Genomic DNA, 27,080 nt, shown 5'->3' with positions numbered 1-27,080 from the left:
TACTTTTAAGACATACGACAAAAAGTTTAGTTATATTTTTAGCTTGCATTATATTTCCATAGCACAGTGCTGACCTAAGGATTAAAAATTAAAATGAATTTGAAGTGTATAAAATGTGAATAACTCAAAAATTTTAACGAATGTAAAATATAAAAAATTTAAATTATTTTTCAAGTTTTCATAAATAATATTTTTTCTAAGACACTGAAAAGGCCTTCCTTGGCAGCCTAGTGGTTAGAACTCTGAGCTTCCACTTCAGGGGGTGAGGGTTCAGTCCTTGGTCGGGGAACTAAGATCCCACATCCTGCGCGATGTGGCCAAAAAAATAATTTTAAAGTTTTTTTTAAATTAAAAGGAAAAATATAGATCATAATTAATGAATATCAAACATTTAAATACATTAAAGTGAATCGACTTTTATTTAATTTTTTAACAAATAGTTTAAACAGAATGACATTAATTTCTATAAAACTAGAACTATTAATAATTCTAGGATTATATATATATATATAGACTTGACAAAGAATTATGCACATCACAGATATATTTATGAAAATTTAAGAGTAATATGAGTCTTTTAATATTGAAAAAGTTCATTTCCTAAACTGTCATATGCAATGCTGTGAGTATTTGGTAAACTATGAGTACATCTGTAACCATGAACAAGGAGAAGAAAGAAAATTGATGATCTGCACTACTGGGAAACCATACTTTATTTTTCAGGAATCTGTTGTATCTCTACTATGGTACATTGATGGTAGAGAAGGCCTTATCCTAATCACCAGAACTTGTGAACATGTTACTTTTTATGGCAAGAGAGAGTTTACAGGTATGATTATGGTAAGGATCATGAAATGGGGGGGGGGGATTATCTTTGTGGGGCCAGTGTAATCACAAAGGTTCATATGAGAAGAAGGCAGGAAGGTCAAAGAGAGAAAGATAGATTGGAAGATGCTACATCACTGGCTTTAAAGATGGAGGATAGGGCCATAGCTAAGAAATATACTTGGCCTCTAGAAATTAGAAAAAGGGGAGAAACCAGACTCTTTTAGAGCTTCTCCCTGCTAACACCTCAGTTTTAGGACTTCTAACCTCCAGAGCTGGAAGATAATAAACTTGTGTCATTTTGAGCCATTAAGTTTGTGGTAATTAGTTATAGCTGCAATAGGAAACTAATACCTCTGCCATCTAAGAAGAAGGATCCAACAATTAAAAAAAAAAATAGTTTCAATGTTTATTTATGTATTTGGCCACACTTTGTGGCATGTAGGATCTTAGTTCCCTGACTATGGATTGAATCCCTGCCCCCTACAGTGGAAGCACAAAGTCCGAACCACTGGACTGCCAGGGAAGTCCTTAATTTGTTTTTTCTCTTAATAATAAAGTGGTCTGTTCCTCATATCCTTCCTGAATGCCAAAGCAATCTTCCAACATAGAGGCACACAACCCACAAACTTCATTGCATTTGGTCGCAGTCCCCTTTTCTTTTGAGAGCACAGGTTAACAGATGGAGAAGAGAGTTTCTAAAGGCTTGAATACAGTTAGTAATAAGCGTAGATATTTAGGGTTCTGAGTGGGACTGGACTGGCACTGAATACAAGATACTCAATAACAAAGATTCCTGTGAGTTCTTTAAATAAATTTATTATTTTATATGTTTGTGATATATGAGGCCCTGTGTGCTAAAGAATCTGCCTGCCAATGCAGGAGACACTGGCTCAATCGCTTCGTCAGGAAGATTCCCTGAAGAAGGAAATGGCAACTCACTCCAGTATTCTTGCCTGGGAGCCTGGAGGGCTACAGTCATTGAACTGCAAAAGAGTCAGACAGGACTTAATGACTAAAATAACAACAAAGTATAGGTTACAGAACAGGCACTTCTTGCTTGAAAGCAGGGTAAAACAAAGCAGGAAAGAGTGAATCAGCTGTGTTTGTTTGCGCGTGTGCTGAGTTGTTTCAGTCACGTCCAACTCTTTGTGACCCTATGGACTATAGCCCACCAGGCTTCTCTGTCCAAAGGATTCTCCAGGCCAGAATACTGGAGTGGGTTGCCATGCCCTTCTGCAGGCCATCTTCCCAACCCAGGGATCAAACCTGCATCTCATGTCTCCTGCACTTGCAGGAGGGTTCTTTACCACTAGTGCCACCTGTTTGCTTGTTTATCACTGATCTAATTAATTTCAAATCTAGAAGCAAAGGCATTGATAGAAGACCTCTTTATGATCAGAAGATCATAGAATCTTGTAAAAGTTTTCAAACCAATAGTTTGATTATACTTTTTAAAAAACTTTCAATTTACTATTATTATTTTTGGCTGCACTGGGTCTTCATTGCGTCACTCAGGCTTCTAGTTGGGGTGCGTAGGCTTTGTTGCCCCTAAGCATGTGGGATCTTAGTTCCCCAATTAGGGATCAAACCCTCATTCCCTGCCTTTGAAGGCAGATTCTTAACCGATGGATCACCAGGGAAGTCCCTTGATCATACTTAATGGAGTAATTCTAGAGTTACTCCTTTAAAGTCTAAACAAGGAAAGAATGCTCATTATTTTAAAATATTTTTTTATAAATTCTAGCCACTGCAGTAAGACAAGAAATAAGAGCTCTATTTGAAAGAAGACAAAACTATCAATATTTGTAGATGATATGCTACGTTACCTGAAAATATTAGATTTTCTGAAAAGTCACCTAGCATTAATAGACAAATTGTTAATTATGTATATCCCACTTATAAAACAGCTACAAAATAAATGTACAAAAAATGATAGATTTTTCTATATGCCAATAACATAAAGTTAGAAAATATAATGGTTTAAAAAAAAACCTAAAAAACATCCAGAGCCTATGTGAAGAAAACTCTCAAACATTACCCAAAGACTTCAAAGAATATTTAGAGGAACATTCTGATTTACATGAAAAAATGATTATTCCAATGTCTGTGCTTCCAATGCCACCAAACACTTCTTTAATTCTCAGTGGACATCAGCAAAAAATAATTCTGACACTATCTTCTAGGAGGTGGTGTTAGATCCCATAGTTTAAGGGCTCAGTTCCACAAGACTGCTCCCACTTCAGACACCAATTCCAAGTCCAGATTCTTACCTATGCTTCTGAGTGACCAACTATAAATTGGAGGTTCTTATCACCTGCTCCTTTGATTCAGTTACTTTACTACAGTGGGTCACAGAACTCAGGAAAACAATTTACTTATTAAGTTACTAATTTTTTATGAAAGATTTTAAAGGATAGGAATGAACAGCCAGAAGAAGAGATGGGAGGGACTTCCCTGTTGACCCAGTGGTTATAACTACACCTTCCAGTGCAGGGGCATGGGTTCAATTCCTGGGTTTAGAGCTAAGATCTTACCTGCCTTGTGGCCAAAAAACTAAAACATAAAACAGAATTAATATGAACTTCCCTGTTGTACAGAAAATAAGAATCTGCCTACCAATGCAAGGGACACAGATTTGATCTCTAGTCCAGGAAGATTCCAGTTGCCTTGGAGCAACTAGTCCTTGTGCCATAACTACAGAACCGCAAACACCTAGAGCCCATGCTCCACAATAAAAGAAGCCGCTATGAGAAGCTGGAGCACCACAACAAAGAGGAGCCACAGCCCACTGCAACTAGAGAAAGCCTGAGCACAGCAATGAAGACCCAGTGTGGCCAAAATAAATAGATAAAATTAAAAATATATGTAATAATAATAAAATGAAAGTGCTCTACTACCAAAAAAAAAAAAAAAAAGGAAAAAGAGAGAGAGACGCATGGGACCATGTTTAGAAGGGTCCAGAACACAGCAATTTTTGTCCCCATGGAGTATGGCATATGCCACCCTCCTGGCAAGTAGAAAATTCTGATTAACCAAACTGGAAGCTCTCCAAATCTCATCCTTTTGGACTTTTTATGGAGGCTTCACTACATAGGTATGATTGACTAAATCATTGGTCTTTGGTGACTGATTTAACTCCAGCCCCTCTCCCCTTCTGGGACTGAAAGTTCCAACCTTCTAATCACATGGTTTGTTCCCCTGGCAATCAGCCCTCATCTTTGGATGCTTTTCAAAAGTCACCTCATTAACATAAACTCCAGGTGTGGTTCAAAGGGGACTGTTACACATATCAAGACACTTTTTTTGCTCATATTACTTAAAGGTGTTTTTTCTTTTTAATAATTTTTTTTTTTTTTAATTTAGTTTTGGCTGTGCTGGGTCTTCATTGCTGCACAGACTTTTTGCTAGTTGTGGTGACCAGGGGGCACTCTTTTTTTTTTTTTTTTTTTTAGGGGGCACTCTTTTCTTGTGGTGCACAGCCTTCTCATTGTAGCGGCTTCTCTTGTTGCAGAGCATGGGCTCCACAGCTCACAGGCTTCACTGCTGCACAGGCAGCAAACTAGTTGGGGCACATGGGCTCTGCAGTTGTGGCTCCCGGGCTCTAGAGCACAGGCTCAAGAGTTGTGGCACCCAGGCTTAGCTGTCCTGTGGTATGTGGGACCTTCCCGGACCAGGGATGAAACCCAAGTCTCCTGCATTGGCAGGTGGATTCTTTACCACTGAGCCACCAGAGAAGCCCTGCTCTCATCATTTAGAAATTCCAAGGGTTTAAAAAAAAAAAAAAAGAAATTCCAAGGGTTTTAGAAATGGGATGAAGACAAAATATACTTTTGTATTATAATAAATCACAATATCCCAATTATAAAGATGTCAATTTTCCCCATGGGAAACTGAAAAATGGTCCCCTCAGACAGTAAAGCATCTGCTCGCAATGTGGGAGATCTGGGTTCAATCCCTGGAGACAAATAGTTGGACAAGACTTAGCACACACCCATTCCTATTTAATTAGGAGCAATCAAAGTACCTTCAAAATCAAGGAAGGCCAGTAGCCACCAGAAACTAGAAGAGGCAATGAATGGAGTCTTGCCTCCAGATGGAGTGTGGCATTGCTGACACCTTGAGTTTGACTCAGTGACACATATTTCAGACTTCTGGCCTTCAGAACTACAAGAATTCATTTCTGTTGTTGTTAAGCCATAAAGTCTGGTCATTTGTTATAGCAGCCATAGGAAACAAAAACATCCCCAAAAGGATGTTTAAATTAAATACAATTCAATTTTTCATTCAATTCCACTTTTCTAGAATCTGTAAAAATTATTCTAACATTTTAAGAAAAATAAGAAAATTAAAATGGCCAAAACATTCTTGAAAAAAAAAAAAAAGAACTGTAATGAAGAAGGACTTATACCAGTAGATATTTAAGTGTGCTTTAATGAAATTGTGATTACTGCATGAGAACAGAGAAGTCAATCTACAGAATAGAATAAAATCTAAAATCAATTCTATCTATGCTTATATAAGGATTTAGAATATGATTAAGATAGCATTCCAGACTGGTGGGGTAAGTGTGGCTTGTTCAATAAAGGATGTCAGGCAAGTTGCTAATTAACCATTTGTAAAAAAAAAAAAAAAAAAAAATTTAGATTACTTGACTCATATCATGAATCACCATTAATTCTAGAGAAATTAAATATTTATGTATAAGTAAATTCTCTACCCAGAGATAATTTTTAATAAATTATAAATTATTGTAAATCCAAATGATGACATACTAGGTAGTCATTAAAAACAATGAGAAAAATATTTTATGACATGGAGAGATGATTGCAAGCAAGCACTGTTAATTGAAGAAGGCAGGTTATAAAAATGTACTGCACCATTCCATTCAGAATTTTATACTATATGCACATTTGGTTAGAGAAATAACTCAAAAGACAGATCAAAACATATCAGTAATTTTTTTCAGTGGTACAATTATGTGCTGAGTCACTTCAGTCACGTGCAACTCTTTGCGACCCTATGGACTGTAGCCCGCCAGGCTCCTCTGCCCAGGGGATTCTCCAGGCAAGAATACTGGAGTGGGTTGCCACACCCTCTTCCAGTGGATCTTCTTCCTTCCAACCCAGGGATCAAAACCATGTCTCTTATGTCTCCTGAATTGGCAGGCAGGTTCTTCACCACTAGTGTCACTATAGGCTATCTGTATTTTCCTCTTTTTACTTATCTGGATTTTTAAAAATAATAAATATACATTGGTTCTGAAAAAAAGTATTTAAATTTATGTGATTACTCTAATGAGGAATAATCAAAGTATCTTCTTTTTCAAGATAAAATTCTAATATGCTTGGTTGCAAGGTATAATATATTGGTTTCACTGGGTACCTATTATTTCTCAAGTACTTTATATATTACTTAATCTTTCACAATAATGTTATGAGACAGATAATAAAAATATAAAATAATCCCCACTTTACAGATGAGGCAATGAAGGCCTGAAGTCAAGCATCAGACTAGGATTTGAAGTCACATCTGTTTTTAAGGTCCATGCCCTTATTCATAATACCAAAACTCTGGAAATAACATAAACCTCCTTGAGGGGAACCAGATAAATTACACTACATTAATACAGTACAAAACTCTGCAGCCACAAAAATAAAACTTAGAATGCTCTCTGTACACATAGAAGGAAATGTTTCCAGGACAGTGTTAAGTTGGGGTGGAGGATGGGGACCCCAACAAGGTGCAAAAGGTCTGTACATCATGGCACCATTTGTTAGAATGGAGTAAAGAAGAATATATATTTTAGCTTGTATATGCATAAAAAGCTTCTCAGGTGGCTCAGTGGTAAAGAATCTGCCTGCTGATGCAGGAGACACAGGTTCAATCCCTGGGTTGGGAAGATCTCCTGGAGTAGGAAATGGCAAGTCATTCCAGTATCCAGTATTCTTGCCTGGAAAATTCTATGGACCAAGGATCCTGGCAGGCCATGGTCCATGGGGTTGCAAAGAGTCAGACATGTCTGAGGGACTGAGCATGCACACACATGCACATAAATATCACTAGTAGGATAAACAAAACCTAGTAACAAGAGTTTTCTGTTTAGGATGGGGGAAACGGGCAGATGGGTACAGGAACAGGAGACAGACTTTTCGTTCAGTCAGTTCAGTCGCTCAGTCACGCTGATTTCTCGTTATATACCTTTTCATACTATTCTAGTTTTGAGCCATGTATATGAATTACCAATTCAAAAAAGTAAACACACATAAACATTTTAAAAGCAAAATAAAATAAAACAAAACTTTGTCCTTTCTGCTCTTCCACATGCCTTAAGACATCTTTGGAAGGCAGTCTGCATCCGCTTTTCAATGAGACACATGGGGTAGTAGGCCTGAGGACTCCTCCAGTGGCTGGAACAACAGCGTCAGCACAGAGATCAGGCAAGCAGGGCCAGGCCAAGCACGCCCTCTTTCCTTACTCCTAACTTAGAAAAACAAAACCAACACAAAGCCACTCATCAGCATTTCTGTAGCCAGCTGTTAACCAATCCTCTTCCTGCCCTTTCCTCTTTCTTTTCTTCCTTTTTCCAGAAAAACCTGGAAAGCTCTGCAAAGCTTTGCAAAATGACTTACTTGCTCTGGCTGCCTTGTTTCCTTCTCTCCTTTGGCCTGTGTCATCCTCTGAGGCAAGGACCGCAGTCTGACTTCCTGCCAGCTGGCCTGCTGGGTTCATTTCAGTGTCTTAAAAAAAACAAAAAACAAAAAAAAACCCAACTGTATTTTCCCAAACCTACAAACCTCAAGTTAGGAGTCATTTTGTCCAGCTTCATCCAAAGTAGAACATCTCAGTTATAAAAATTTAGCCAAGTAAATGTACTTGGTTTTAAACACAATCCCTTGGTTTCACTTTGTCTATCCAATCAGCTCGGAGTGACAACTCTCATAAAATGTCTGGTCGTGCTAAGAATCCCATGGGGCAGGACTAATTGTGTGTCGAGTTTAGCAGAGCAGAGAGTCCCAGTAAATTTTCATTTAGTAATTCAGTGACTGTCAGTTGACACCTAATATGTATCCATGGCTGTCTGAGGCCCTGTGCTGGGGACAAAAACAAATGTGAGACCCAGCTCCAGCCCTCAATCTCTAATCCCCCGTTAGGACATCTTCAGCTCATAAATGTATCTGGGCTCATTCATTTTGTTCTTTTAAATCCATTTGCAAGGTATCAACTATACCACTAAGTTGTGAACATTTTCATGGTTAGCCGTGTTCAGAAATATAATTTACAGGGATGGTTTTCTCTAGCTTCTCCCTTTTTAAAGACTTCTGAGAAATAGCTTTTCCATTATAAAGATCATAGCAAGAGTTCAAACTCTGGGTAATGTAATCCACACAAGATTCGCTAACCTTTCAGGGTGTTAATTAGTTATAACAGTGTCATAGTGTTCAGCTTTCAGTAGCTAGAATTCCTTGGCTAATATGCAGGAAATTTGAGATGTATGCCAGGTGCATTCAATGAAAGGTTCTGCTCAAATCAAACGTGAGTCAAAAAGCAAGTCATTCTCAGCAGCGTTGAGCTTGGCAAGGAATCAGGCGTCTAGAACCATATAACCAGCCCTACCCCCGCAGAGTACTGGGCTGGAACACTGTCATTGAGCGAGTGCTGCTAAATGTGCTGGGAACAGAGCAGACGGCACCACAGAGACTGGAGGCCCACATGTATTACACATGTACAGCATCCCCAGGAATGACACCACGAGATTCATCTGCCCTGGCTTATTCTCAGGGAAAACCCCAACCAGGATGAGGATAAATGAACACCACAGACTGAAAGAAGTAGCCAGAAGCTGCTGCACCACTGTGGCTTCCACAGATCCATATAAAACACAGCGGCAGGAAGAAGGAGTGTTGCCTTTCTCAGGTTTCCTGTCAGGACATCCTGGCTTGAAACACGGTTTTGTCACTGAAAAATCTGAGCTAGTCGACAGATGGGAGACTGCCAGGATGTGTCCTTGAGAATCTCAGAAAATCGGTCAGTTTGCAAAGGAGTTCACCAGCAGGTATGAAAATCACCTATTTCCATTAATAACTGGTAGATTTTCTTCCAGACAAAGAGGAGGCATGAACTGATTCAAGCAATGGGGCCTGGGGAAGACTCCATGTACACATTCTGAGCAGACAAGGTCTTTTTATTTTTTGGCAGTGCTGTGTGGCTTCCAGGATCTTAGTTCCGCAGTTCAGTTCAGTTCAGTTGCTCAGTCGTGTCCGACTCTTTGCGACCCCAAGAACTGCAGCACGCCAGGCCTCCCTGTCCATCACCAACTCCCAGAGCCTACCCAAACTCATGTCCATTGAGTCGGTGATGCCATCCAACCATCTCACCCTCTGTCATCCCCTTCTCCTCCTGCCTTCAATCTTTCCCAGCATCAGGGTCTTTTCCAATGAGTCAGCTCTTCACATGAGGTGGCCAAAGTATTGGAATTTCAGCTTCAGCATCAGTCCTTCCAATGAACATCCAGGACTAATCACCTTTAGGATGGACTGGTTGGATCTCCTTACAGTCCAAGGGACTCTTCAAGAGTCTTCTCCAACACCACAGTTCAAAAGCATCAATTCTTCGGCGCTCAGCTTTTATAGTCTAACTCTCACATCCGTACATTACTACTGGAAAAACCATAGCCTTGACTAGACGGACCTTTGTTGGCAAAGTAATGTCTTTTTTTCATATGCTGTCTAGGTTGGTCATAACTTTCCTTCCAAGGAGTAAGCATCTTTTAATTTCATGGCTGCAATCACCATCTGCAGTGATTTTGGAGCCCCTAAAAATAAAGTCAGTCAGTGTTTCTACTGCTTCTTCATCTATTTCCCATGAACCAGAGATCAAACCTGTGCCTCTTGCAGTGGAAGTGTGAAGTCCCAACCACGGAACCATCAGGGAACTTCCAGAGCCCTGTCTTAAACAGCCTTGGACCAAATTTACAACAAGATTTAACAAACTTGGGGTATAGGCATTACCATATAAGATGGTAGGCGCTGTCTCGCTTGTGACTCTGAAGATCACCTGAGAATTCCCCATTGTCCCATGGGTTTGCCACCCACATTGAACAGTTCAGTTAAGCAAAACAGTATAAGGCTATATCTTGAACACTATAAGTCATCTCCCTGGGAGAACCATGAGATAAAAAGTTGTTTAGTTGGTAAGTAATGTCCAACTCTTTCACAACCCATGGACTGTAACCCGCCAGGCTCCTCTGTCATGGGATTTCCTACATAAGAATACTGGAGTGGGTTGCCATTTTCTTCTCCAGGGGATCTTCCCGACCCAGCGATAGAAGGTGCATCTCCTGCACTGGCAGGCAGATTCTTTACCACTGAGACACCAGGGAAGCCCACAAGATAAAAAGAGGATCCATTAAAAGGAGAAGAGACTGTAAGTCAGGGCCCTGTTCTCCAGGCTTGTCATGGCAAGCTCCAGACCAGAACACTCATCTGTTAATTCATTTATTCATTTACTCATTCAACAAACATTTATAGAATACCTCTGAGGTTTTAAGCACTATGCTGGGGGTCTGAGAACACAAAGGCAAATAAGACCTGGTTCCCTGCCTTTGAGAGTTCACAGTTGGAGATGGAGAGCCAAGAAGATCAAGTCCAGTAAAGCACTGTGTGGATGTTGAGTGTGACTGCCCTTCTTGTTGTGTGCCTGCCTTGTTTCAAACACGGTGGCACGCAGAGAGTTAGGGAAGAGTGATGCCTGAGATGCATACCTGAGAGTAAACAGAAGCAGGTCAGGGGAGTGGGGAAGCAAAGAATGTCCAGGCAGTGACAGCATCGTGGGCAAAGGTACAGAGGAGAGAGAGAAGCCATGGCTGTGTGCATAGAGAACAGAGGGCAGGAAAAGTGGGGTGGAAGAGATGAGGATGGATGGGGAAATTAGAATCAGGTGACCGAGGCCCTCGCCGTCAGGCTAAGGCAGGAGCTGGGTCTCCCTTTGTGTCCCCCAGGGGTTGGAGACACTGGTACATATTAGTTGCCGATAAATATCTGAAGACAGTGAGGTGCCACTGATGGGTTTTAAGCACTGATGGGTTTAAGGGGAGTAACATGACCAGGGCTGCATAGGAGACAGGCATTTCGGGGAAGACTTGAAGAGGCTTAAAGTGCATGCAGGAAGACCAGATGACCTTAATGACCTGCAGTCATTGAGGGAAGAGACGAAGATGGGCAGAACTAAGGTAGTGCCAGTGGGAGTGGAAAGAAGTGATTGCACACAGGATCACTACCTCAGACAGGAGAGAAGGGGCTGCCATTTTTAGGTCAAACAGTATGCTTGATGTTTATCATGTCTCATGGGCAAAGCCAGACCACATGCAGAAACTACTGGCCAACCTGAAGACTCTTCAAAATCACAGACTGAGACTATAAAGCTGGTGGTCTCCACTGTCCATGACTGTGTCTGGGCAAGATGCCACTTCTCAGGTCCCCACAGAACTTCTCTTGCACTTATTCCCACTGCCTCTTCTGTGGCAGAGGAAGCAAAAAAGGACAACACTGTTCAGAAAAGGATGACACCCAACTATCTCTGTGACCGATCTCTGTCCAAATGAACAGGCTGGGTTAAGATGAAGGGGCCCCAATCTCTTTACAGAATGTCAGAGGGAACAATTAAAGTCCTTTGTGCACAGAAAGGTAGCCAGAACTCCAAGAGGGAGAGAGACTTGCCCAAGGACAGACCTAGAGAGGAACAGAACAGGGAGGGACAGCCAAGAACACCGTGTGATCTCTACTCCCACCCCCCACCCCATTAGGAAGTCCTTTAAATTTCCCCTAACCTTATCATTAACAGAGGGGGAGGAGGAGACAGGTATAAGCTGAGCCAATTCAGCTACCAGCCACACCACTTTCCCCAGCTTCAAAGAGAAGAGAGATGACCACTGACTCTGACTATTGTTACAGGTCAGTGTAGACTTTTGAGGCCCTGTTGTACATCTCTCAGCCATGTTCTGGGGGTACTATCTAATAACACTAGTATTCACACCACCACCTTTGCTCTCGCCTCAACCATGAGTTTCTACTTCTACTATTCTGTTAAGTCATAAAAACATTTTTATAGTGTCAATATTTTTGTCCCAGTTTCACCTCTGGCACCAAGTAGTCTGATAAACTTTATAGCTCTGAGTCTTGGTCAGAAAACAGTGTTGTCTGTTGGTGGGAATGTAAGCTGGTATAGCCACTATGGAGAACAGTACAAAGGTTTCTTGAAAAACTAAAAATAGAACTACCATATGACCTAGCAATCTTACTACTGGGCATATACCTTGAGAAAACAATAATGCAAAAAGACATGTGTACCCCAATGTTCACTGCAGCACTATTTACAAAAGCCAGGACACAGAGCAACCTAAAAGTCCATCAAAAGATGAATGGATAAAGAAGATGTGGTACATATCTACAATGGAATATTACTTGGCCATAAAAAGGAACAAAACTGAATCATTTGTAGAGACATGGATGGACACAGAATCTATCATACAGAGTGAAGTAAATCAGAAAGAGAAAAACAAGTATCATCTACTAATGCATATATATGGAATCAGAAACATGGTAAAGATGAGCCTAGCTGCAGGGCAGGAGTAGAGACACAGATGTAGAGAATGGACATGTGGACAGGACGCAGGGAGATGGGGATGGGGGAATTGGAATACTGGGATTGACATATATACACTGTGTTCAGTCGTTCAGTCACGCCTAATTCTTTGTGACCCCATGGACTGCAGCCTGCCAGGCTCCTCTGTCCATGCAATTTTCCAGGCAAGAATCCTGGCACGGGTTGCCATTTCTCACTCCAGGGTTGGTCAGGACCAGACTTTTCAGTTGAGATAACCGCCATCAAATATACACTACCATGTGTAAAACAGACAGCTGGTGGGAACCTGCTGTATGTAGCACAGGGAGCTCATCTCATGCTCTGTGACCTAGAGAGGTGGAAGGGGTGGGAGGTCCAAACAGGAGAGAACATATGTATACACATAGACATAGACATACAACAAACCGTACTTCGTTGTACAGCAGAAACCAACACAACATTATAAAGTAACTATACCCCAATTTTTATTTTTTCCCCAATTTTTAATAAAAAAGAAAAGGAAAAAATAGTGCTGTGACATACAAGCTGAGCAGGTTGAGGTCCCTCCCGAACTTCGTATCTCCAGCTTCACAGGCACATCTGTGAACAGTGAACCTCTCGAGGAAACACATGTGGTCTCTGCAGATTCCACAGCCACCCTGTCTCAAGGCCTGGCTTCCTCCCCTCCGGCTCCCCCAGACCCCGCTCCCCCAAGCAGGAAAAGGACTGGAGGTGTTTCTCTAGCTCTTTCCTCTTCCCCGCTTAGGCCTATCACATCTCACAAGGTCAACACCTATTTTCTTAGACCCATAATATTCATATTTAGAGGTTTAGGGTACAATTCTGTTTTCCTCTATCATTGTACTTGGTTTTTCTTGCTTTCAGAAGTGCTCCATTCATACATCATGGCTTACTTTTCCCCAGGCAGTGAGTCATATTCACTGACAAATTTTATCTTCTGGGTCACAACCTGGTCAGCTCCCCCTTCTCACAGAAAATGATCAAAGGCCCAGATCTGGGTCTTTAGCTTGCACATATATTTTACCTTTATATTAACTTGCACATAATTCATTAAACATTTAAAAGAAGAAAATAAGAGAAAAAAAAATTTTAAGAAAAAAACCCTCAGTACATCCTCCAACCTCCCCACCCCTTGTTTTAATTTTCTCCACAGCACGTCTGACATACTATATAGCCCGTCATCCAACCCTTCTTTCCCACCCTCCTTCCATAGTCTTTCTCCTCACTAGACAGAAAGGTAGGGCTTTTGTTTGTTTTGTTCATTTATATATCCCCAGACACAGCTCAGCGCCTGGCATATACTAAAAACTCAAGACAGGTTAAATAAACAAGCTGCTGACTAAACAGTTCATTTTCTTTCCTTTTCTCTGGGGCCTACCACTCCCTCTCCTGCTGCCACAACAGTGTTTTTTTTCTTTGGCTTAACAGTTAAGAGATCAGATGACCATACATTTTACATCAGCTCTAGAGGGACTTCACTGAAATAGCAGAGGATATTTCTTCTCCATCTCCAACATCTCCATCTATTGAAATCCTATCCATTTGGCAAATCCTACCCAGCTCTTCTGTGATACCATCTTTTCTTTAACCTCTCACAGCAATCTCCCCCCACCTTGGAAACCATAACACTTGATGCCTGTATCCCTCATCTAGAATTTAACACTTTCTGCCTTGTAATGATAATTTTCCTGAACGTGATTGCAATAGGAAGGTCAACAATAAGACAAGGGTAGTTCTTCCTTGGCAAAGCTGGCTTCCTGCCCCTCCTCCCCAACTTAATTTCTTGCTGATTTAACAAGACCCAAATCTGGGCCTTACAGGTTTAAGCCGTCCCATGTGAAGGGATCCACCTCTAACACCTATTAACCAAGTTCACACAGAGGTTGCAGGGCATACAAACCAAATGCCAATGTAATGATTCATACCAAGGAACTGTGGACATTCTAATGGACTAGAATGCTTGAGTTGGCCTGACTGGCTGATCTTTTCCTCAAGGGCTGAAGAGTGCTTTGTTAACAGAAACTGAGAACAAATGTAATCAACCTAAAGTCCCATCTCTCTTTATGGCAGGGCCCCCTTCCCTGCTACAGGAGCAGTCTGATCAAGGCCATCACAGTGCTCAAGTTCCCTCAGTTAAGGCCTGCCCTTCTTTAGGTAGTACCAGGGCCAATGCTCTACTTCCAAGGATGGCCAAACCCCTTCTGCTCAGTTTAGACTCTAAACTGCTTTATCACTTAACCTAAATTACAACCATGTTCCAGCCTTTTCTTCTTGAGACTGCTCCCAGACTTCTGATTAGTGCTTGGAGTGTCTTTAATCATTTGGGCAACAAATTTACAGACACTTTCTAGGTTTACTCTCATGGAGAGCGCATCATCCATTACATGTGGATTTTACTGGTACGAAAGCAGACTTATTTCCTGTCACTGTGGTGTGTAAACTGCACTGGCAAAATAGAAGAAATTTCTCCAAATAAGCACCTGGGGGACCAGGTGCCTTGTAGGTTTCAAACTAAGGTCCTAAGGCAAGACAGAAAGAATTGCTTTGGCAGCAAAGAGGAAGGAAAAAAACACCTTCCATTTAAAGTGGCCCAGGGTCAACTAACAAGGCTCATCTGCTCTCTCAATCCGAAACACAACAGCTACCTATCTTGTTCAAAACCAGGGAATATTTACCTACAAAGTCCTGGGCTTTGAGGAACGACTCCGAAATACCTGGGCCCTTATTAGTTTGCCTTATCCCGGGAATGTGTCTACCTTCTGATCTAGCCAAGTTCAAGATTTTACAAAAAGAAAGGAAACAAAAGAAGGTGGAGAGAGGACTTATGCCTTTGTTGCCTTACTCAGGTCTCTTTCAGTTCCATAAACAACTAGCAGTGGGTACGGGTTGTCATTCTCAGGATGAAGTTCAGAGAACACCTCTCCGCACCAGAATAGCTAAGTCACTTCAGTCATGTCCGACTCTGTGCGACCCCATAGACGGCAGCCCACCAGGCTCCTCCGTCCCTGGGATTCTCCAGGCAAGAACACTGGAGTGGGTTGCCATTTCCTTCTCCAAACACCTCCCTGAGATAGCAGTAAACCTAACTTACACACACACCACATTTCTGCCTTTCACACTGCCGACTGGCAAATGAGCAATGGTTTGTACATGGAGCAGGTGCGGGAGAGGTGGCTTCTGCCAGATGGTGCTAAAAAAAGGCCCCAGTCTGATACACAAGTCGTTCCATTAACCCATCCATGATCAAAGCGAAGTGTGTATCAGGAGTGGTGGTCCTTCTTTGTCTTTGGGGACTTCTAAGATCTCAAAGGCTGCCCTTCAGCGCTCCATCACTTAACCTGCTTTTTTGACTTATACACATGGCAGGTATAGCCAAGAGACTGGGATACGGAGAGGAAGGTTTTAGTGTAATATGCCTTCACTCTTACTCTCTGGATGGTCCTGAGCACCTCATACTCTAGAAAAGGGTTGACTCCTACTGCCTCTTTCTTGCCTGAGTGCTGCAATGGAACTTCAGTAGGGCCTCTGAAATCACTTGCTCTATCACATTCTTGCTATAAGAAGTGATGATGCACACCATTTACGCTGTTGAACCAGAAGTTTCCTCCTCTCTATAAAAGGATAATTCAAACCTAGCTCACAGGACCGGCTGTGGGAATCTAATGAACTAACTTGTGTGAAACACAGTCCCTGCTACATGCTACATAAGCACTCCAGGATACATTCGTTTTCTTCCTTCCAGGAGATAGTCCTGCACTGTTTACTCTGTTAGACCAGCTTCCTATAAGCTACTGGAGTGGCTTGTCCCCATGGCTCGCTCATGCCATCCCAGGAAATGGCCACAGCACTGTAACATGAGATGAAAAATTCTAGGAAGGAGCAGCTAGAACAGAAAGACAACTGCACGGTGCCACAAGGCAGTGTGCCCTAGACAAGGCTCCCAGCAGGAAATCCTGTGGCCTCGCAGTATCACAGGTGCTGGGGCCCAGAGAAAATTCCCCTAACCACCCTTCAGTAAATTCTCATCAGGCCCCACATTCAACTCATCAGATAATGGATGAGCCCTCTACCACCTTTTCTTCTAAAGCCACTCATTGGGTAGCCTGTGGAGCTCATGCTAGGAAAAGCAAAGTTTCTCTCCATTAGAACTCAGTACTGGGAACCACACAAAGCCTTTAAAGAACTACCCAGAGATTAACGACCCTGCAACGTGGCTCTAAGGGTTAGGGTGACACTAACCCGGTGGGAAAAAGTGGAAAAACAACTTTTTACATTTTGACTGGCTGACTACTACTAGGCTGCTAGGCACAGACTAGTGAGTCTCTGGAGTGGACAGTGTTTTGAAAAGGAGATATGAACGACTCGCTCAAGGCAGACAGGCCAGCCGGAGGCCACGCTCCCTTCTTCCACACCAGGAAGGACAGCCAGGGCGAGGCTTGGGCGGGGAGGGGCCCGGAGCCTGGCGCGGCGGCTCTGGGTGCAGTTAGGCCCCACGTGCCCCACCGCCCCGGCGGATCAGCCGGCCAGAGTCCAGGATCGGCCCCAACCGCACGAGGGTGTCAGGAAGTCGGTGCCCGGCCTTACAGAGGATGTGAAGGTACTGGGGCACGCCTGGGCGGTTAAAGACCTCAGGAGAGATTCGCGCCGGGCCGCCAGCACCCCTCCCCTCCGAGCCCGCCTCCTCAGCACCTTTGCCGCAGCTCGGGCAGCCGGCCCGGCCCCACAATGGGTCACGAGGCAGCGTCGGCGGCGGGCGCGGCCCGGTCAGTCCCGGCAGGACCGCCCGGCGCCACCCACGGCCCCCACCCGGCGCGCGCCACGTCCCCGGCTCCTCCCCTGCCCCCGAGAGCCACGCGGGGAACCCCGGTGACGTCACCGTCCTCCAGCTCTCGCCTTCCCGCGCTCTCCAGAAAGGACGCGAAGGTGGTGACGTGTCCGGGGCTTTTACGCGGCTGCGCAAGAGACGTCGGCCACAGAACGTCCTGCGGCGCCGCCTGGTGGAAGAAAAAAACCCCAAGATGGCCGGAAGCGGCGGAGCCGGCGAGGGGAGAACGTGACTGACGTCAGCTTGCGGAACCGAGGGGGCGGTGGCCGCGTGACCAGCCTCCGCCCTCGGCGCCGGCGCGTCTTCCTTTTGCTGCTTTTATCAGTACAGTGTGGTAGCTTATTCCCCTTTCATTTGAGGTTATAACCTTGCCTTTTCTCGAACTTAACAATGTAAGTTACATTGTTGGTTGTAGAAAATTTGGGGGGGGGGAAGCAAAGGAAAATATATGAAGGAAAGGAATAGCAATATCCCTTTTCATATTTACTTCTGGCCTTTCTTTTACTTTAATCAGGTTGTGAACTCCCTGTATAGCAGTGGTTTTTTTTTTTTAATTAAAAAAAAATTTTTTTTTAGCAATGGTTTTAGGTACAAAAGCTCTTGAGGGACGAAAAGCACCAAAACTAAGTTAGAAAAACACGGTAGAGGAGAAACAGAATAGGTTAAGGGTAATAGTATTTAATGAGCATTTAACAAGACTATCTCATTTACTATGCACATCATCCACAGGAGGAAACTGGGCTCGGAGATTTTAAAAACTTGCCTAAGGTTACAGGGCTCATAAGCGGGTAACGGAGTAAGGGATGTGAACCCAGCGGTTTAACTCTGAACCTTAAGATGGTGTTCTGGGGAGAGGGTGAAAAATTGCAGGGAAAATAGATGGTGGCAGACTGGCTTTGTATTTCTATAACCGTCAGATGGTGACTAGTTCCCAGGAGCAAGGCTTCATCCGTAGGATCAGCTTTGCAGTAGTGTGCCATAAAACAGATCCCACTAATATATGCCTTGAACCACCTCGCTATGTGCTTGTTACCGACCAGAAGCACTGCCCTCTCCCACTAGCAGTGGAAGGTGAGGGTCTGCACCAGCGCTGGAATTAGATCCTGCAATTCGAAGTGCAGCTTGCACTCTGGCAGCGTTTCTTCAGTCCAGCAACTTGCTTCATCCAGCCGGATGATAAAATTGCAGGCTCTTGGACTCCACCCTGGAATTTCTGACTATATGGTCTGACTATATCCGTGGGTGATGTCTGTGCACATTAAAACACTAGTGTAAACATGTCCTCCCGCCCTTTCTTGTTGAGATAGGTGGGATGGTAGAAAGATGTGAAGGGAGCCTGGTTGTGGGAGGGCAGGCAGACTGGAGGTTTTGTTTTTTTGTTTACCTGGGCCACATGACTTGCGGGATCTCAGTTTCCTGACCAGGGATTGAACCTGGGCCACAACAGTGAAAGCCCGGAAGCCTAACCACTAGACCATCAGGGAACTCCCTTTAAGGACGTTTAAAAAGAGGATCAAATAAGGAATGCCAGGAAATATCATGACATGGGCCAGAGGAAAAGTAGGAAATCAGAATCTATAAGATTAAAAAAAAAGGGGGCGGGGGGGACTACGTTGAGTTAAGCAGGTTCATCTTGGGAAATTCGCCGACAAAATAGACACAGGGCTGTTCTCTGTGACTGACTTTTCTGTGTTGTCTGTGACTTTTGGCTGAGAGAGTCCATTCATTCAAAGGGCTGGAGGAGGGCAGCCCCTGCCCATTCATTCCCTCACCTTCAGTGGATAAAGCAGGAGTTCCCTGATTTCTAGTGGAGGGCAAATCTTGGCCTGTTTCTGACATAGGAGACCTGGCAGTGATAGAGGAGTTCCTCTGGGATGACATATACAGGTTGCACTCTGTAAGTGGCCTGGCATGGGGGCTGGTGTGGATGCCTGTGTATGGACATGTGGGCTGGAGGGAAAAGGAAGTGATTGGCTGACCAGACACAACAGTAATCAGTGAGAGAAGAGGGGGACCTTTCCCCCAGAAAGTCACAGAGCTGATGACCTCTGGTACCTTGAGAGAACCAGATGGCAGGCCTACAGAACTTCCCTTAGACGGGTGGTTCTTAGAGTCAGATTTTCTGAAGGTCTCTGAGTGCCCTGTCATGCCTCTGAATAGTAGCAAGCTGTTGAGATGCTAGCAATTTTGGTAAAGGCAGATGTGAACCACAGTGTCCTGGGTGTAGGAGTAGCAAGTAGTTCTCACCATGCCCACTGTGTTAGGGGCCTGGCGGTGTTGCCTGAAGGAGGAGTTAGGATGCCCATCAGTATACACTCAGTCTGAAGATGGTCAGTCTGTGCAGTAGGCAGCAGGCTGTGTGGACATGGGAAGGTTTTGCACTGCCCACTCCAGAATACAAATAGTGGCTGCAGCATGCAAAGGCAGCAGATGGGCAGCCCTCAAAGAGCTGGGAGAGTCCAACAATTAATGGAGGAGGCGTGCAGCAGATGGTACAGGAGGGAGTGTGTATGGGTGGGTGCAGGGTTTGAAGAGCACTGGACTGCTGGGAGTATCTAGGCCCATTCTACTCTTGCAGTGAGGGGCACGTCTGAAATGAGGTCACTGCTGATGGTGTCCCAAAGGTATTTGGATGCTGGGAGTGGGTGCAGCAACCCTACTGGTACTCTTAGGACTGTGCTCAACCTGGTAGAGAAGGTGTCAGTGTAACTCTGAACCCATGCCAGATTTTGATGGACTGTGTTGATGGGCCAGGGGGGTCCTGGGTGAACACCCCAGCACTGGAAGGGGGGGCCTCTTTGGGTAAATTATTTGCCCTGGCTATGTTCTAATGGCCTCCAAGGTTGGAGTCAAGTACTGCTAGACTGAGCCAGGATTTGCCTCTCACAGGTTTAGCTTGATAAAAAAACTGTGACTGATGTCCCCAAAGACTGAAGGACTTAGAATAGGCCAGCCACTGTGTTTCCATGGGTATTTTTACTTTTCAGGCAGGCACTCTGCCTCACCTAGTTATAATGTCTCCTCTTCTCTATACTTATCCAAACCCTTCCTATCCTTTTTTATTTTGTCCACGTGGCAGGGTTTGCGGGATCTTACTTCCCTGACCAGGAATCAAACCCGTGTCCCCTGCAATGGAACCATGGAACACCAGGGAATTCCCCTTTTCCTCTCCTTTAAATCTCAGCACAAAGTCTAATTCTCCCTGGACCTCTGGGTTCTCCTCAAGGATCTTCCTCATTGTCTGAAGCACTTGAGAACTCTCCACACAAGCCAGCCCCTCAGTTGTAGAGGACAAACAACCCTTCATTTGCCTACCCATCTCCTTCATGTAGGGGGCACAGGTCCTTCTTTTAACAAAAATGCTCACAGACCTGTCTCCCACCTCAATTAGGTCCATCAGATCTTTGTTTGGGGATTTTGGACTTTGTACTTTCGAGTTGAGCAGAGGAGTCAGTCCTGCTCTAGAGCAGAAGTGAAAGCCATAGTTTCAGGTGCATTTATTGTTGTTGTTCAGTCACTAAGTCTTTTCCGACCCTTTGTGACCCCATAGGCTGCAGCACGCCAGGCTCTCCTGTCCTTCACCATCTCCTGGAGTTTGCTCAAATTCATGTCCATTGAGTTGGTGATGTTATCTTAGCATCTAATCCTTTGCCACCCCCTTCTTTTGCCTTCAGTCTTTCCCAGCATCAAGGTCTTTTCCAATGAGTCAGTTCTTCACATCAGGTAGCCAAAGTACGGAGCTCCAGCTTTCAGCACCAGTACTTCCAATGAATATTCAGGATTGATTTCCTTTAGGACTGATTGATCTCTTTGCTGTACAGAATGTGTTAGGAGCCAGATAGCCTACCAGAAGGAGCTGCTCTGTGTTGATAGTAATGAAGCCTCAGGAGAGGTAGAGATGGGTCAGATGGACCCTGGCTGCAGGGGTTCTGAGGCCTAACCACACCCCTGCTTCACCCAAGGATAGCTGTCTAGCCCTGTTTTAGTGTCCATGAACCAGTCATTCATTCCTATTTTTGCCTGAGCTGGTTAGAGTTGGCTTTTTGTTATGTGCAGTCAAAACTGCCTACCTATACACTTTTCTCGTCTTCCAAAGATAATGAATTAAGAAGAATTTATAAAGCAAGATGATAAAGTGGAAAGAACATGCACTTTGGAATAAAATGAAACATTTTTAATGCTATTTCCAGTATGATACTTAATCTCAGAGAGACTGTTTAACTTTATAAAAGAAGGAGTGGTGGCTAAACTCAAATAATGATGAGGACTAAATAAGAAAAATGATTAAGTGAGACTGGAAATGAAAATGCCTGGGATGTAATAGGCAAATAGGAAATGTTCCATTCTCTTCTTTTCTCCTTAAAGGCAGGCTTCTATTCTGTGACTTTCAGTATCTCCATTCTGTGATCAATGAATTAAAAAACAGAAATTGAATTTTACCACCTGTTAAGCTTTTTGGAGAGTAAAGAAGGAAGTAAAAATCAAGTGAACAAGCAATTACAAGCATTAGTTTGAAACGTCAATCAATATTGCCTTGACACCTGAATCTCTTTTTCCTGGTTCACTATCACCTAATTCTCCCAAAAGGTTTATAATTTTATAATTAGACCAACACAAGATATAATTTATAAAAACTAGTGACACTGTGCATTATTTGAGAAGAGAATAAAAGGATATGATTGGAACTCTGTCAGGATGATCTTCAACATTTTGCCCTAACCAAGGTATTAATTTTCCAACATGTTAGTATAAGGTGGAGTGCTGCTGACTTCTTAGAGAATTAGGAAAAGGTTGAAACAAACTCTAAAGGTGAGTCCTTCAGGAAGGTAAGTGAGCTGGTTTTCTTTTTGTTTCTTTAAAAACTCTACCCAGGAATATCATCCAAGTTAAATGAAGGCTATACACAGCAGCACCAAAAGGGCTATTTACAAGAAGAGTTTTTCTTCAAAAGAATTCACTTGAATGCACTGAGAAGCTGCATCTTAGCTAAGAGTAGTTCACTAAGGAACAGAGCCATCTAAGTATCTAACTAGTATTTAAAGTTGTCAAAGGGTGGGGATGTGCAAATTTAGCAGCAAGACTCTTTGTTTTGCTTCAAGGGAAAGTGATGGTGGTCAGAGGCGCCAGTTCCAAGGGCTGGTCCAAGGGCGGCCGCTGGTCCTGGTACTCTGCCACATGCCCGTTGCGGTGATGCCCGTACTCAAACTTGATTCGAAGTTCACCGATCTTGGACTGGGGCAGAATATCTGGGATCCACTCGATGATGAAAGGTGTTGGCTCCTTTTGATCTGGGGAAGTGTTGCCTGAAGAGAAAAAAGAAAAAAGAATTGATTAGTACAATTCCAAAATAAATTTGCACAAATTTTAAAAGCACAAAGAAGTTAAAAAAAAAAAAAAAAAAACCTATATGAGAAGAAAAAAAAGGGGGTGGGGCAACAAGAAGAATCAAGGGAAGGGAAAAGTGATTACTGCTTTATCTATCCAAAACTGTCTGGCATTGTCAAATAAAATAAGACCCAGCCTTTATGAAAATAGGGCCAAAAGAATCATAAGGAGAGGCCAGGCTAAGAGGAAAAGACAGCTGGATGAGATGAAAAGGGAGACTAGCAAGAAAAGTTCAAGTTTCAAGGAAACCAGAAAGAAACAACTAAAATCCACATAGTTCTAACATATATTACAAATCCATAATAACCACCAGAGTGTTGTACTGGCATATATCTAGACAGACGAAAAGAACAAAAAAGAAAGATCCAAAATGGATACAAAAAGAAGAGGAATTGAAGATAAGGCCAAAATGCTATTTTCAATTAGTGTAAGAAATACAAGTAAGTGTTTCTTATAACAAATGGGGTGCATCAACTACATAATTATCTGGAAGAAACTAAAAGATGACAGAATCTTACTTTGTAACTTACATCAAGATAAAGTCCAGAATATTAAAGACTTAAATGTGAAAAACTCAGGTTAAAGAATGCTCTTGAATAAATATAAAGTACTAGCAGAATTAAAAACAAGCATATGGTATCACCTCAAAAACATGGAGACAATAAACATAGAAAACATAGTCCGTTTAGCAAAAAACAGAAAAAACAAAAAGACAGGGGGCTTTCCTGGTGGCTCAGTGGTAAAGATTCTGCCTGCCAACGCTGGAAACACGGGTTCAGTCCCTGATCTGAGAAGATACCCTGTGCTGAGGACCAACAGCGCCCATGAGCCGTAACTATTGAGCCTGTGCTCTAAGCCAGACAGCCGCAGCTACTGACGCCTGTGCACCCTAGTGCCCACGCGCTGCAGCAAGAGAGGCCGCTGCAGTAAGTCTGCACAGGGGAACTGGAGAGCAGCCCCTGCTTGCCGCAGCTAGAGAAAAGCCTGCGCCGCCAAGACCCAGCACAGCCAAAAATAATAATAATAATAATAAAAAGCGAGACGACAGAAGACCAACTATACTAATACCAGTAAAGGGGGTATATTAAAATCAGAGAAAAATAAAAACAATATAATACTGATAAGATTCAATAAGAACAAAGTGTCACAAAAAAGTTAAAAGGATGGCAATCATTAGAAAAATGTAAAACAAAGCCAGTGTCACTGTTGTAATATTGAATAAAGACAAATTAAGGGCAAATGTTATTTTTAAATTGATGAACTGTTAATATAGGCTGAATCTATATTCTCTAAAATTTCTCCCTAATATTATTGTATCCTCCCAAAATTCATAAATTGAAAAACCTAATCCCCAATGTGACAGCACTTGGAAGCAGGGCCTTTGGAAGGTGATTAGGTCATGAGGGAAGAGCCCTGATGAGTGAGATTGAATGCCCTCATTTAAGACCCCAGAGACATCTATGCCCTTTCTGAAATGTGATGACACAAAGAGAAGGCTGCTGATGGCTATCTTTGAACCAGGATGCAGGCCCTCATCAGACATTGAATCTGTAGGAATCTTGGACTTCCCACCCTGCAGAATTGTGAGAAATAAATCTCTATTGTTTATAAGTCACCCAGTTTACAGTATTGTTACAGCAGTCCAAATGGATTAAGATAATATATTTACATTGACATCTGTCAAAAGCTCTAATGTACCAAAAAAACATTGCATTACAATACTTGAAGGCTTTTGCAGTATCAGAAGACATTTAGAGAAACAAAACTGTAGTAGGAAATTGTATTACAGCTCTGCTTATCTAAGTTTTATAAATCTTAAAGCTATACAAGATTTTATATTGGATAAATAATAACACATTTGCTAGCACAAATTCATATCATGGATTAGGTTAGTGAGAAAATATTTTTAAATTCCTTTAAAAAAATTGAAAAGGCACATCTTCTGAACTCAAAAAAATAAAAGTAGGAATGGATACTTAAGAATATAAAAATCAAAAGCCTCAACCAAATAGAAATTTTAAATACAAAGTATTGGGAACACAGAAACTAAACTATGATTATAGGCTATTTAGATATTAATAATAAGAACCTTAAATGTTCCTATTATCAAACATGAATTTTAAAAATTAACTGATAATTCCAAAAGGTATAAAAATTTAAAAGTTCCAAAAACTGTTAGAAAAAGTTTTTAAAGAGTTCGGAATGTTTAACAGACAAAAGTGGAAAACAGTCCAAAACATACAAATTATTTTCTTTCTTTTTTTTTTTAGGTCTACCACTTTATTGCTACCAGCCCATCTCCCTCCACCCTCGTGCACACATGCTCAGTCATGTGACCCCATGGACTGCAGCCCGCCAGGCTCCTCTGTCCATGGACTTTTCCAGGCAGGAATACTGGAGTGGGTTGCCATTTCCTTCTCCTACAAATAATTTTCTATATAACTATTACCAAGACCCAAAAAAGATAGCCTCCAAAAAAGAAATTGTAGGCAATTAATACTTATGAATAGATAATAAAAAATCCTAAATAAAGTATTAGCAAATAGAATCTACATATATATTAAAAGAAAAAAGACCACGTAGGATTTATTCCAGAAATGTAAGATTATTTCAATATTAGAAATTGATTCCTAAAATTCATATTGTACACCAACTATACTTAAATTTCACTGCACTTGGGTCAGTAGAGTTTATCTTTAGAGGTTTCTCAAAAGATGGTAAAAAGGTATTTAAAAAAATTCAATTCCAGGGAGCTGCCTGGTGGTCTAGTGGTTAGGATTCAGCACTTTCACTGCTGTGGCCCAGGTTCAATTCCTGGTTGGTGAACTCCTGCAAGCTGTGTGGCAAGGCCAAAAATTAAATGAATAAATAATTAAATAATTATAATTAAAAAAACACTATATTACAAATCAGTTATAGCTCCTAATAAAAATAACTTAATAAACTAAGAATATGATATGCTATTAAAATAAAAAATTTTATCTGAAATTAATAATCAATAGTTCATTATTTACTAGTGAAACTTAGAGCAGCTTTTTCCAGAAATGGATTCTATATGAAATACTAATGGCATTCCCCTGAAAAGAGTTCACTGGTCAAATAAATTGGGGAAAATTTAAGTTACATAAAGTTCAATACAAATCTTTATTTCAGGATTTTTTAATATGCAAATTTATAGGATGAGTTGCTAAGAGAGATACATTATATTGTAAGACATTATTCACTACTGCCTCCCTACTCCAATTGTAACATTTTCTGAGACCTGAGTGTATCTTACAACTAGGGAAGTTTTCATGTGGCAAAATTTCCTTTCCCACCAAAAAAGTTATTACAAAGTTGACTGAACATCTTACATTCAAGGGTCTTCAAATCAAAAAAGTACAGTATGTAGCATTTTCAAACTTATCAGATCATGGAACACTTTTTTCAGAGAATATTTATCACTATCTCTTCTTCAAGACAGTTGGAAAATGCTATGCTGGGGGAGTTGAACTATAGTAAAAACAATAATTTTACTGTAATAAAATGAAAATCCACAGCTGCTAGCTTTACTATTATTCATTGTTGCTCTTGAAGTTGTAGGTAATTTAATAAGAAAGACAATGGTATAAACATTTGATAGAAAATAAATTTATCATCACTTTTCAAGTGATATAATTAATTTTCCAGAAACCAACAGGTAAACAACTATCATCACTAATAGGAACTCATTAAGGACAGCAATTTGATACTAATTATATCAAAATCTCACATCCATACATGACCATTGGAAAAACCATAGCCTTGACCAGACGGACCTTTGTTGGCAAAGTAATGTCTCTGCTTTTTATATGCTATCTAGGACTCTGGGAGTTTGTGATGGACAGGGAGGCCTGGTGTGCTGCGATTCATGGGGTCACAGAGTTGGACATGACTGAGCGACTGAACTAAACTGAACTGATACCAAAATCTGGAGAAGGGCATGGCAACCCACTCCAGTATTCTTGCCTGGAGAATCCCATGGACAGAGGAGCCTGGCAGGTTACACAGTCTCTGGGTTTGCAAAGAGTCACACGACTGAAGTGACTTAGCATGCATGCATACCAAAATCAAGAGCTTCCCATACACTGGGAGTAACAAGTTAGACACATGATAAACATCTTACTCACAAGAGTAGCCAAAAATATATTTCACAGGAGTTTGACAAAATAATTACAGATTCTAAATTTCTCCATGACATAGTTCACTGCCCTCAAAGTGCTTATAGCCTAGTTAGTGGAAAGACAGGTGAATGAGTACTGGATGGCGAGGAGTAAAGGCTCTAATTGCCTGGGGTTGAAGATCAGCTCTACCACTTCACTAGCTGTGTAACTCTGGGCAGGTTACTGTACTTATCTTCACCTCGATTTATTCATCTGTAAAT

General features: G+C 42.1%; 1 protein-coding gene across 4 annotated transcripts in view; it reads right to left on the bottom strand.

Annotated features, from left to right (window-relative positions):
* Positions 1-21,452: 21,452 nt before the first annotated feature.
* C11H2orf42 (chromosome 11 C2orf42 homolog) overlaps positions 21,453-27,080 on the bottom strand; it is a 37,523-nt gene continuing 31,895 nt past the window's right edge. For all 4 annotated transcript variants that reach the window (XM_043917518.1, XM_043917517.1, XM_043917516.1 and 1 more), the window contains one exon: positions 21,453-22,596. In XM_043917518.1, the coding sequence (XP_043773453.1) occupies positions 22,388-22,596 (209 nt within the window). In that variant the 3' untranslated portion in view covers positions 21,453-22,387. The remainder of the gene's footprint in view (positions 22,597-27,080) is intronic.

Source organism: Cervus elaphus, chromosome 11, assembly GCF_910594005.1.
Source record: "Cervus elaphus chromosome 11, mCerEla1.1, whole genome shotgun sequence".
Taxonomy (NCBI): Eukaryota; Metazoa; Chordata; class Mammalia; order Artiodactyla; family Cervidae; genus Cervus; species Cervus elaphus.
Note: the sequence above shows the minus strand (reverse complement) of the source record. Positions and strands in the feature narration are given on the sequence as shown.